Source organism: Tachypleus tridentatus, chromosome 9, assembly GCF_004210375.1.
Source record: "Tachypleus tridentatus isolate NWPU-2018 chromosome 9, ASM421037v1, whole genome shotgun sequence".
Taxonomy (NCBI): domain Eukaryota; kingdom Metazoa; phylum Arthropoda; class Merostomata; order Xiphosura; family Limulidae; genus Tachypleus; species Tachypleus tridentatus.
In genome coordinates, this window is record NC_134833.1 from 154099146 (window position 1) to 154113599 (window position 14454).

At 34.9% G+C, this 14454-nt stretch overlaps 1 protein-coding gene across 1 annotated transcript in view; it reads left to right on the forward strand.

The window, feature by feature from the left end:
* The window catches only part of LOC143226698 (calcium-independent protein kinase C-like), a 49551-nt gene that overhangs the window by 25533 nt on the left and 9564 nt on the right, over positions 1-14454 (forward strand). Inside the window, 5 exon segments of the mRNA XM_076458027.1 lie at positions 201-283; positions 876-1005; positions 6720-6853; positions 9563-9662; positions 11096-11331. Coding sequence (XP_076314142.1) covers positions 201-283; positions 876-1005; positions 6720-6853; positions 9563-9662; positions 11096-11331 — 683 coding nt within the window.

Consider the following 14454-nt stretch of genomic DNA (forward strand, 5'->3'; position numbering starts at 1 on the left):
TGCATTTATAATTAGGTCGGTTACATAGTTGCTTTGGAAAAGTTTGAGGAAAAAAAATGGAAATTTTAATTTTTTTCAGTGCAGTTTTTAAGAATAAAAACAAAATTAACTGTACCTCTACCAGTAATACAGTTAATTGTATTTGAATAATTTTAATGTGATGTATAAACATGTAAACCGTTGTTACATTCCTTTGACAGTCTGCACATGTGTAGTCCACAAAAGATGCCATGAGTTTGTTGTGACTAAGTGTACAGGAATGAAAGATACAACCAATGATGAGGTGAGAAATAATGTTTTTTTCTCTTTTAGTGACAACTAATTTATTTTGTATATTTTATTGGCTCTTATTGTCTTTATAATAGAGCAGTTGATGTGAAACTTTACATGTTACTCACTCAGGGGATAAAATATAATGTGTAAATAAGATGGTAAGAAAATTGATCAGAGAAATGAAAATATTTGCATTTTTAAATGCCCATTAATGTCCTTCCAACATTATGTGGTACCAGAAGCAAAGGTTATTTCATTCTTTTTTTTTCTAAAGTTATTGAACCTGTAAGGTCTGATACTTTGTTCACAATGTAGGTGTATTTATCTTTACCTATTTATGAAATGAAACATAGCTTGGATATAAATATACGCATTAGAAAAAAGTGTAAAATATGTTTATATAATGTAATACAGATGTGTAAGTATTGATATAACTTTGATATTTATCTTTACCTATTTATGAAATTAAACATAGCTTGGATATAAATATACGCATTAGAAAAAAGAAAAGTGTAAAACATGTTCATATAATGTAATACAGATGTGTAAGTATTGATATATCTTTGCAAGCTATTCTTAGATTTACTTTTTCTACATTAAAGATTGGTGGTAGTCGTTTCAACATCAACATCCCACATCGATTTATGGTACATAATTACAAGAGGCCCACATTTTGTGACCATTGTGGGTCAATGCTGTATGGTCTCATAAGACAAGGGCTTCAATGTGAAGGTTAGTATTTCTTAATTTGAAATGGTAAGCTTTTACAACTGTGTTTTTATAAGCAGTATACTGTTTAATATACAACAAAGTGCAGATTTGATATAAGTAAACTACATTCACTGACACACTCATAATTTAGTGTAATAATCTGTCCTGTAATAATTCACTGTAGTCCTCAAACAACACAACAGTAAATCTCGTATCACTACTTTAGTGCTCCAAACACAGAAGTGAGACCCTGTGACAGCACATGAGTGCTCCAAAACCAGTAGTTGAAACCATATGACAGCACTCAAGTGCTCCAGAACCAATTTTCCTGTAGGTGGTGAGGGAACCTTATAGGGAATGTTCTGTTCTTTCAGTTTACCTTCTCTGGGATCTAAACATCTGCCCACGTGTTTGCCATGCATGGTGACCTGTGAAGGGGAGGAGAGGATCCTGGTGGTTGAGTCCAACCCCAACATACCACTATGGCCTTGACTTCCTGTAGACAGATCACTTAGTGGGTCCACTTGGTCTAGGGTCAACCAAGTACCAGTGTTGGATGATTTTAACAGGTGTTGCGGACATTGTATCTGATGCTGGTGTTTGGTTATAGTACTCACGAAACCCTGACATTGCTGCAGTGTCCTTGTTTGACATTGTAGTGCATCCCCTCGTAGGGCTCCATGGTGGGTGGGGTCAGTGGGAACTGAAATATTCCTTTTTTTATGGATCCTTTAAATTAAAACTTAAATAAAATAGTAAAAAAACAGTCCATAGGTAAACAACCATGTCTTGAAAATTCTGAGCAACAGTCTTCTACATCTATAACACCTATATCTCATTTTCTTATACTACATTCTCATTCATACAAATCCTTTAGGGCAGATATCTCCCTTATCTCATTCAGGAGGGACTAGAGGGTCTTGCTGGCTCTTCAAAGTCAGTAAAGAAGCTTTGCTTTTGTGACATTGGTGGAAACATCCACATCTCAACACAGTGAGCTCCTCTTGATTTCAAAGGCAATTGGAGATATACCTATCCAGATTACATCTCATGCTGCTTTGAATTCATCATGAGAAGTTATTGTTTAGAGGGATTTGAAGAATATTCTTGAGTCAGAGATTCTCACTGGTTTCTCCACTCAAAGAGTTTCTGCAGTGAGGCAGAGATGGAGTTGCATTGCTGACCAATATCCTCATACTGACATTTGCATTACCATGTGCACCTGCCACCATCAAGGCAGGTTATCTTAATTGCAAGATATGGCCGTACATTCCAAAACATTGTCAGAGGTTCAGTCACTCAAAGACGTCATGTTGTGGTTCCCTGACATGTGCTCATTGTGATGGCAAGGACCATGATGCCTATGAGTGTGAAACGGACACACATGGTGTCAATGGCTCTTACCCATCCAACTTTCATTCTTGCTCTAAATAGTTGGAAGAAATAGAGATGCAGCAGTTGAAAACATTTTATAACATTACTTATCCTGAGGCTCGAAAATTGCTGTCCACCACTTCATCTCGGACGTATGCTGCTGCACTTTGTTCCACAACTATAGTGGGAGTGCAGACAGATCCCTCTGTGCCTCCAAGAGAATCGTTCTCAAAACATATGAAAAACCTTTTAACATCCATGGTTAAAAAAGTTGATGAATCAACTTCTACACCCATCTGTCTCTCCCATACATTCCAACAAACACCAAGATCCACATCCTTTGGTTCCAGGTACAGGCATTTCTTCAGATACATCTCCCACCCTAAGATACAAAACAGTCATTCATTTGCGTCCTCAGTCACTGGAATCCCCTTCTAACAACAAAGACTTACCCAGGGCAGGATCCATGATGGTCGATAGACCTCCCTCGTATAAGGACAGTAAAGAAAAAGAAGGGTTCTCCAGCCAATTTACCTACACGTCATTAAAAATGGCCACCTTGATACAATTGAATTGTTGAGGTTTATGTTCTAATCTGGATGCCATCAAAACACTGATTGCTTCCTACCATCCTGTATGTCTTTCCTTACAGGAAACATTTCTAAAACCTGCTGATACAGTCATTTTTCAGCAGTTTTCTTTGTACAGAAATGTCAGGCTGTGTGATGGACGAGTGCATAGAGGGGTGACACTGTTGGTTGATCAGCATGTGCCCACCCTGTCTTTGTCACTTAACACACCCTTGTAGGCTGTGGCCATCCGTGTTTCCTTGGGTCATACCATCACTGTTTATTCTCTCTACCTGTCACCTTGAGAGATATATGATCAATCCGACCTTGATGCTCTCATTGAACAGTTGCCTTCTCCCTTTTTAATCCGAGGGGACTTTAATGGACATCATCCCCTCTGTGGAAGTTCTGTTAATGAGGGGAGGGGTCGCTCTGTAGAGCATATGCTCTCTGATCACAACCTTTCTCTTTTCAATACTGGTTCTTCTACTTATTTTCATGCACCTAGTCAGTCCCTTACTGCTATTGATCTCTCAGTTTGCTCCCCTTCATTATTCTCCCATTTTTCATGGAGGGTTGATAATAATCCAAGAGGCAGTGATCATTTTCCTATAATTTTGAGAGAGACTGGCCGTGGTCGATGTCACCCAACCCACGTGCCCCGGTGGAAGCTGGATTTGGCAGACTGTCCCACTTTCACAGAACTTGATCATGCCATTGTCTGTCAGCCATCAATAGACGACTGTAGCAGCAGTAACTGACTGTATTATGCAATCAACTGCTCAATGTATTCCTGAAACCTCGACACGTTTTCCAATATATCCTCGTCTATGGTGGAATCCTGCCTGCCACATGGCACGGAAGGTTCAAAAACGGGCTTGGGATACTTTCCGTAGATATCCCACACTCTCAAACTACATTCGCTTTCCAGCAGGCTTGTGCACGTGCTCGGTGGATAAGACGTCAAAACCAGAAGGAATCTTTGATTAAGTTCACAACTGGCATATCTTCTACCACCAGTTCCAGAGTCATATGGGACAAGATTCGAAAGGTCAGTGGGCAATATAACTCTGTCCCCCTCTCAATCTTGCTCTCTGATGGCCAGGAAGTGGCTGATACCCAGAGCATTGCCGATATTCTAGGTGAAAGCTCTTGCTGGGTATCTGGCACTTCTGCTTCTTCTTCCACCTTCCTAGCCATCAAGACTCGGGCAGAGCAATCACCTCTTTCCTTTCAAGTTGATTGTCTCTATGACTATAATCATCCCTTTACACTGGTTGAATTGAAAGTGGCCCTTCATCGGTTTGGCAGTAAATCGGTTGGATCAGATGATGAACACTATAATATGCTGTGCCATCTCTCTCCTGCTTCTCTTGATATTCTTCTAATTGTTTTTAACCTGATCTGGCAGGAGAATGTTTTTCTGATGCCTGGTGCCAGGCTATTGTCCTACCTTTCTCTAAGCCTGTGAAAGATTCCTTCAACCTACCATCTAATTGCTTTGACCAGCTGTCTCTGTAAGACCTTAGAGAGGATGGTCAATGCTCATCTTGTTTGGTTCATCAAATCAAACAATGTCCTCTTGCCCATCGATTCTGGGTTCCAACGACAGCTCTCCACCCTGGACCACCTAATTTGACTTGACATGTCAATCAGAGAAGCCTTTCTCAAATGACAACATCTTGTATCAGATGGATGATTAGTGCTAAAGATATATCATGCTCTTATTCAATCAAACTGGACTGTGGATCACTGGTCTATGGCTCTGCCAAAACCTCAGCCTTAAAGATGCTGGACCCCTTTCATCATCAAGGACTTTGGCTCTGCACTGGGGCTTTCTGCACCTCCCCAGTTCAGAGCTCATACATAGTCTCTTGAACATTCTTTGCACCTCAGCCATTTGCAACTGTCTTTACTATATGCTTCAAAACTTTGTTCCTCACCAAAGCATTCCACCTGGGATTGTGTTTTCCTCCCTCAGTGGGCCATACTCTTTCAAAACAGACAATCTGCTATTGCTCCTTTTGGCCTTCGTATCCAGGTACAGTTGGATGAATTGGGTCTGTCCTTGGATAACATTGCTGTATCCACTGGTCAGCCCATCCCACCATGGCTTTTTACAATCCCCAAATGTGACCTATCTTTAAATCATCTGAGAAAAGCAGACACTCCCAATTGGAAATACTGTCTGTTACTTGTTGAACATCTTTTGAACCATCCTTCCATTCTTATTTATACAGATGGTTTGAAATCAGGTGACTGTATGGGCTCTGCCATGGTTTGTTGTAGTTCGGTGGTTGCTTACAGAATCCCTTCTACAGTTTCTGTGTTCATTGCTGAACTGTATGCCATTTCTCTTGCTCTGGATCACATGGAAGCTAAGCAGTACTCAAATTGCAGTATTTATGCTGACTCACTTAGTTCTCGACTGGCCTTGAAATTACATCATGTTAGTTCACATCTTGTTCTTGCCGATATTCAAAACTGAGTGGCCCATTTCTCCTTAACATCTATTTCTGTCCAGTTTTTTAGATACCAGGCCACTTTGGTATTTGTAGAAACAAGCTCGCCGACACCACAGCTAAACCTATCTGCTTTGGCACTATCACTGCTGTGCCTGTTCCATATATGGACTATGGTCATGTATTCAAGACTCAGCTCCATACCAGTTGGCAGTCGACTTGAAGTGAGCAATGTGAAAACAATTTTTCCCAAATAAAACCCTCTATTGGATTTTGGCTATCTTGCTTCCATAAGGATTGGAAAGAGGAAGTTGTTCTAACTAGACCCCACATTGGTCACGGTTTTTAACTCATCATTTTCTTTTATTTGGGACTGATGCACCAGTGTGTTGTCTGTGTAAGACTCTGGTCCCAGTGAGCCACAATTTACTGTCTTATTGTTGTTACGACTCTCAGTGACGGCACCATTTTAAACATGTTTTGTCCCATGGTTTATCCATAACGTTAGACAGTGTTATTGGTGATGGTAACACTCTTCACCTTGGAAATATTTTTAATTTTTTAAAGGCCAATATTTTTTTTAATGCTGTTTAAGTTTTTTTAATTTATACATTAGACTTTTTTAATGTGATTCCCTTTTAAGAATCAAAGTCCATGTAGTTCAGTTTGAAATTAGAAAATTGCAGTTATATCAAGTGACTGAAAACCATGACTGGAAAGGCCAACTTCAGGTGACTCACGCTGCCATTTGAACTACCTGTTAGTTATCCTTGAGAGTTATGAATAAAATTTTGATACAAGTCTTTTAAAACTTTTATTACTTTACTTTCTGAAAATTGTTATAATGTCAAGTAACTTGAAACTAGCACTGGAAAGGCCAACTTCAGGTGACTAATGGTGGTTATTGAACTTACCTCTTAGTCTTCCTGGTGAGTTGTGATAATTACAGTTATGTACAGAAAGTCCATTACAACTTTTATTACTGTAGTTTTTCTCTTACCTCTGTAGACTAGATGTAAAATTTGGATTTAATGCTATTTATGGTTTTAATTGAAAATTAAACTTTGCCTTGTTTTACTTTAATTTCCTTTTATGAATATTAATAATTTTACTTTAACTTTTTACCAGATGTTTGGCTCAGATAGCCTAGTTACTTTGCACCATAAAACACCAAACTAACCAGAACCAGTAGTTGAAACCCTGTGACAATACTGTAGTGCTCTAATATCAGTAACTAAGACTTTGTGACACTATTATTTCAAAAGTAATATTTGTTACTTTGTGTGTGTATAAAATATGAACTACTTATAATATTCTGTTTTTTATACAGCTTGTAAAATGAATGTGCACAAGAGGTGCCAAAGAAATGTAGCCAATAACTGTGGAGTTAATCCAAAACAGATGGCTGAAATACTGAATGCCATGGGATTCTCTGGTGACAAGTTGACAAAGAGGAAGAAGAAGGTACTTTATTTTATAAGTTTGGTTTTTGTATTTATAGTTAACTATTCTGATTTTATTCCTGGTGATACTTAAAAAATATTGAAACCTGAGGATGTCTTTAAAAGAAATGTAACAAGTGTGAAAAAATGATTATTTACAGTATTGTGTTACTTGTGAAACTGAAGCAAGGTATCACAGAAATAGTTAATTAAATAAAAAAATGTAACAATCACTTTTTCAGCATTTTTCTGTGCATTGTTGTGGATTTTGCTGTTTGTCCTGCAATTTGCAAATGATTGGATGAATTTGTTAATTTTTTACACACTTAGATTACACAGTCCTGCAACTTTAAACTCCCTAAAAGTTGTTTTGGTTTTAATGACAGAATTTTCATAATTCAGCTCTGTAGATTTTGAAAAAAATAATAATTTTTTTCTATCTTGAAGATTATTTGCATATTGAGCAGAACAAAGAAACTTTTACTTAGATCAAATTATTATTTGTTTATCACAAAGAAAATGTTTATTACATTTGGATTATCGAACAATCAATAAAACTCGCATCACGATTGGATCTAGAGAAATCTATAGCCAGTGGTTGATAACAGTTTAAGCAAAACAAAATATGACCCAATATCAACAAAAGTGATTCACTTATGTAAAAATACATATGAAATTCTGTGAAAAATCTGTATGTGATAGAGAAAAATAGATATTTTTGGACTTGACAAATAGGAGCTAATGTAAAGCAAGTAAACATGTCAAACCATTTCAGGTCTGAGTTATTACTCTGATTTACGATATTTTGTTGTTGTTTTTTCAGATTGAGGATTTTACTGTGTGTTCCACTGTTTTCTATATTATAGAATGAACATGTATCTCAGAACAACTGGTACGGGTATTAACACTTTTACTAGTAAAGCAGAGAATAACGTTTCAACCTTTCTAGATCATCTTCAGGTTATGATCTAGGAAGGTCGAAACGTTGTTCTCTGCTTTATTAGTAAAAGTGTTAATACCCGTACCAGTTGTTATGAGATACATTTTTACTGCAAGTGGGTTTCTCATCATATAGAATGAACACATGCTAATTGTAAACATACTGAGATTATTAGTCTATCGTGACGTTTTCTATGTGATAATTTGAATGTCACTTTTCACTCTGTATAGAACACTAGATTATTGTGAAATGCAGCCCTCTTTTAGCATTATTAGTTTCACTGTGTTTCAATATTTATTTTATTAACTAACTTATTGAATTGTTTAAACAATGTATTAGTCTATTAGTCTCTGTGTTCAGAGTATTAACATCAGGGTTCCTTTATGAGCTCTAAAGTCATCTTGGTGGCCTTTTTTAGAGTTTTTGTACTATTTACTTTTATCTACTAGTTCTTTGGACGACACAAAAAACATGACATAAAACATGTTATTTCATACAAACAACATACCTGCAACACGTGCTACTTCTGAGCATAGAAATGTGTGAAAGCCTGATCAGATCTGGTATTGGCAAAATATGTTGTCAGCACTGGAAATGGTAGATAGTGTGATTGGCATATTCTTGCTGTCACTCATAAGTTCTTATAATTATCTCTAGGTCTGTGTGTAAACATATATCTAATAAACAACTGTTGTACATTGCAGCACACGAAAGCTTTGTGTTAGACAAACATAATTATTTATACTTGATAGATTGTGTATTGGCTCTAGACCTGTGGCTGCTCTCATGAAGAAAATGTTTAGAAAACTGGGCCAAATCTGATATAAATTATTTTTATAGAAGTTTCCAATGCTCAGTTGTCCTAAGACAACAAAACAAGTGAAAAATTGTGAAGTTGTCTGTGTTGGATATACATTCTCACCCTTGTGTGTATGAAGTGGTGTTACCCTGGTAATCTAGGTTTATTAGTTGTAAATAAAAGTGGTGGTAACTTATGTTGTAACAATGTTTGTTGAAATCAGCTGCTAATTGGACAGAATCAAATACACATTATGTGAACCCCCATTAATTATTATTATTAGCTCTGTGAAGTGCTTTGCATTGCTTTTAAGCAATGCTAGTAATGTAACCTCTATATGATATGTAATTAAATGAAGATTACAGTGTGTAAGATGTACATGAAATTGTCACAGCTTGCTAAGTGTGAACCAGAAATTGTGTACCAATACTATGTATCTTTGTAACTTTCGACTTCAGGAGTATTCTAGGTTACTGCTAACAAACATCAGAGCATTAACACTGTGTTTGAGTTGTACTGAGCAATCAGTTTTACCATGTTTTGAATTTGCTTTATTGGCATTGCTTTAACGTCTAAAGCACTTTAATATGATCAAATTATGTTGTACTTTTCTACCTGGAAACGTTATAAAGATTAACAGTTAGCTGTATAAGCACAGGTTAAATAAGGAAAACAAAACAAATTTACAAAAATATGAAGTTGATTACCTGGTTTGTTTGATGTTCCATGTGTGTCATTTTGAAAATGATGCATGTGGTACATCCAAAATTAGTCATGTAATTAACTTTTTATATATTTTAACTTGCCTTGTTTGTCTTACTTAATTTATACTTAATGTTTATCTTTTATAACTTTGTAATATGGTTCTGTTATCTAGATGATGGTGCCCAAATATAGGCACCTTCTTCCAGTGTTGATTCATGTAAACACAATGCAACATGGTTTTGTTGGTACATTTTAACCCAGTGTGTGCATAACATTGTGTTTTTCAGACCTCCATTACTGAATCTTGCAACAAATTATTGCATCCAATCACAGAAAGATCTTTGACGACACCTTTACCAGGAACATGTGAAGAACAGGATCTTTCTGGTAAAACAAATGTTTTAAGATGCAGATAGTCATGCTGTAAGGACCATTAAAATTTAGGTGTTTACAATTGTGCTAGAGTAAAGAATAGATAATAAATACCACAAACAGGTGAAGTATCTGTGTAGTGTTTATGTGGTATGCTCAAGATAAACTGCTTGTGTATTCATTTTCAACATTTTACTTTCATGGAATTTAATAAGAGTTTAGTATAATTGTCCAGTTAGAGCTGTTAATTAATATAATGCAAACTACACAGGGTATTTCAACTTTTCACTATGCTCAGTACCCTACCTTAAGGAAGTTCTACTTTTTAAAAGTGCTCGAGTTATTTGTTTTTTAAATTGTGATCATAATAACATCTTTTGTAAACTACTTTATTAGCTGACATTATTATGTTAAATGCTTACATTTTGGTCAGATTTTTTTGTAACTAATTACAAACACATTATGTTCTCATCACATGAAATTTAGTCTCAACCACACAGGTGGAAAATTGTTTTTTTACTATTAGGAATAAAATAATTGCTAAACATATGATGCAAAACAGTTTATTGTGTCTTAAGTATACTTTCTCATATTTCATATAGTGTAAGTACTATGTCAAAATCACTTACATTTAGCTTCATATTTAGTGACATTATGACTCCATTAACCACTTAAATACTAGCTGTGCATGTGTTTCTTCTTGGTTTTGTAACAGCCGATAAGACTCTCAGATTGCAATTAGTTTAATGGCAAACATCATAACTTTCATATCGTCACTTTCAGCCAGTTGCTGTCCTGCTTGTGTTACTGTGAGCTCTAAAACTTCACAGTCACATATTAGAGTCAAATGTTAAACAGTAATATAATGAAAAGATTTAACAGTTTAATAACTATTTGTATTCTTTCAATTTCACCAAATGTTCATGGGTAAAATCTGTTGGTCAAACTCTTTATTGGAGAAGGAATGTGGCAAGCTTTTAGTATGGTATAACAGATTTTTGTACTCTCTAAACCAAGTGTAGTACAAAAGTGTTTGTACTGTAAGTCAGAATGCAAGATAATGTTCATGTAAAACTACTTTCATCCAACATACAATTTATATATTGCATTTAAATAACCACTAGAACCTCCAAAATGCACATTAAGTATTTTTCAGTACCAGTATATATTATACCTGGTATTCACCTTCCTCAACCACTAATCAAATCAACATTATAAGGTAAAAGAAACAGTTGATAACCCTGGCATGAAATATGTAATACCATGTTGAATGAACATAATTAATACATCCAATTTTAATAAGCTTTAATAAATAATCAAATCATAATAACAGTAAACTCTTTCAATGTAAATAATGTGTTGTGGTTGCACTAATATCTGACAAAAAGATATCAGAAAATGTAAATAATTAATGAAAGCATTTGTTTAAACCAAGTACTGTGTTTCAGGTAACCACAATGCTACACGTCTCGAGGTTCAAGCAGCTGCTGAAGAATTTAAAAGGTTGTGTCTCCAATTACCACAGGGAGGGATTCTTCCTGTCGATAGGTCTCCCATAGGTGGATCTAGCACTAGTGATGTAATATTTGAACAATCATATAGAACAGAAGAATGGGATTCAAAGAAGTTTGGATTGAGTGATTTCACTTTCATTAAAGTTCTAGGAAAAGGCAGTTTTGGAAAGGTATAGTGGAAAAATACATTATTGTCATTTCTCATGTAAAAGATGTGATCAGATTAAAAAAATAAAAAAATCAAGCTAATGTAACTGAGGATTATATGAACTTAACAGGTTTTTCAAGTCCATGTGACTCTTTCCACATGGGTCCATTTGATGACCTACCTCATAATCGTAAAGTAAACAAACAAAATTATTATTACAATTTTCAAAAATTATTTACATAACTTTAAACCTCCTAAATAAAAAATAGAATTTTGTTTAGTTTCTTTTTTTTCATAAAAACATATTTTTTACTCTTATTTTTGCTACCCTAACTATGGACAGGTTTATTTGACTGACCTTTTAACTGTCATTAAAAAAAATATGGAATAAATCTAAATTATCCTCTATGGAATAACTGCAGATTATTATCCTCCAAAAAACTACAATTGTATTTCATAATAGCTACATCTGTTTTTATTTAGTTTTATTGACCTTTGAACCATGTCTAACTTAGACTCCCCCATGCAAATTGAATATCACTTGGCAGAGGTGTAACTAACCTTACTGTATTGAAGAATACTACACAAGCTGTTTCCAAGCATATCTTGTGAAGAATTGGTTGTCTTCAGTATTTTACTAAATCAGTCTTTATCTAACCTAGTAAGTTTGTAACTTTTACATTTTAGTTACTTTTAAAACAATAACTAATGAATATACATGAACAAGAAATATAGTACTTATCTTTGACCACTTGTTTTTTTCCTATCAGTTGCTAATAAAATTTAAGCCTACTTTTTTGTAATGATGGTACTACTACACTAAATAATTTTTACTTAAGTAATTCATCCAAGAACACAGAATAATAAAGTACAGAAAATAAACAGCATCCTATAAAGATGAGATAAAGTTCAGAAGTTTCCTACATTCTCCTAGTTACAGTTGTGAGATAAAGTTCAGAAGTTTCCTACATTCTCCTAGTTACAGTTGTGAGATAAAGTTCAGAAGTTTCCTACATTCTCCTAGTCACAGTTGTGAGATAAAGTTCAGAAGTTTCCTACATTCTCCTAGTTACAGTTGTGAGATAAAGTTCAGAAGTTTCCTACATTCTCCTAATTACAATCGTAAGATAAAGTTCAGAAGTTTCCTACATTCTTCTAGTTACAGTTGTGAGATAAAGTTCAGAAGTTTCCTACATTCTCCTAGTTACAGTCGTAAGATAAAGTTCAGAAGTTTTCTACACTCTCCTAGTTACAGTCGTGAGATAAAGTTCAGAAGTTTCCTACATTCTTCTAGTTACAGTCGTAAGATAAAGTTCAGAAGTTTTCTACACTCTCCTAGTTACAGTCGTGAGATAAAGTTCAGAAGTTTCCTACATTCTCCTAGTTACAGTCGTGAGATAAAGTTCAGAAGTTTCCTACATTCTTCTAGTTACAGTTGTGAGATAAAGTTCAGAAGTTTTCTACATTCTCCTAGTTACAGTTGTGAGATAAAGTTCAGAAGTTGTCTACGTCCTCCTAGTTACAGTTGTAATATAAAGTTCAGAAGTTTTCTACGTCCTCCTAGTTACAGTTGTAATATAAAGTTCAGAAGTTTCCTACATTCTCCTAGTTACAGTTGTGAGGTAAAGTTCAGAAGTTTCCTACATTCTCCTAGTTACAGTTGTAATATAAAGTTCAGAAGTTTCCTACATTCTCCTAGTTACAGTCATAAGATAAAGTTCAGAAGTTTTCTACGTTCTCCTAGTTACAGTTGTGAGATAAAGTTCAGAAGTTTTCTACGTTCTCCTAGTTACAGTTGTAAAATGAAAGCTAGATGTTTGTTGCATTCTGCAAGTTACAGTTGTAAGAGAGGTCAAACATCTACTTTTGCTAGTGACAACTTATGAACTGGATGTGTCTGATGCACATGTATGGTTTGCTTTAACTCTTACCAAATGATGACTTGATACTGTTGTAATTATCAAAACCTGCTTGTTGTAAAAGTTGCTGTTCTAGTGATGTCATTATTCAGTTCAATAGGTTCCTCACTACACAACACTGTCTTAATGATCTGTGACATATTGTGTAAATAAAATAGCTTTTGTAGAACACCAAAATTGTTGGTAAAATGATTTTTTAAATTTTATTAATGAAACTGCTTTATTTGATTTGTGCTATAAAGTTTAAAGCCAGTTGATATTCATTTATGTATGTACTTTTTCTAGAGTATATATTTAAAAAGGCTGGTATGGGTAGAGAAAGCACTAATAGAGGAGCGAACAATGTTTCAACCTTCTTTGATCATCATCAGGTTCACCAAAGAAGATCGAAACGTTGTTTGTCCCTCTACATAGTGCTTTCTCTACCCATACCAGCTGTTTTTAAATATATAATTTTCTCTACCCATACCAGCCATTTTTAAATATATAATTTTCTCTACAAGTGGGTTTTCTCATCATCACAGATATTTTCTGGATTATTTTTTGCCAAATTATGGCCTAATGTAAACACTTAACAAATAGTGGCCTTGACATTTAAGCATTTAATGTGGTCCAGGAAAAGTATATCTACCTAGGCCTACCTAATCTTGTTCTGGACAGAACCTTTCCAGTTATGCTGAAACTTCCAAATCCAAATGCACTATACAATGATGAAGCAATTTTTGAAAAGAAGGTCTCTAATTGTGGTATAATCTTGTAACAAACCTACTTTATTCTTGCAATATGTCACTATGCTCAACTGTTTTAATCTGAATACAGTTTTTGCTAAACTTAGCTTATATATAAAGAACAGTAGAAGCACTTTTGTTACGCTGAAACTTCTCAAAGCTGAGGTATTGACAAGTATGTCACACAATGACAATTTAATTTTAAAAATTGTGATTGGCTAAACTTGACAACTTGTATTGAAGTCACAGGGTAGAAATTGGTGATGTTTGGAACAAAACTGTTTTGATTTTCTTCCTATGAGGGACATACAGGGTGTCCCAAAATAACATTTACACTCTTTGGATCATTATAACTTTCCTTGTTTATTGATTTTAACAATGAAACAAGATACATATGATAGCCAAAGGATTTATTTAAAGATTTAATACTGAAATCAAGAGAAAAATAACAAAGTTCTTCCGAAGGAAAACTCTCCTTGGTTGAAATTGTAAAATGTC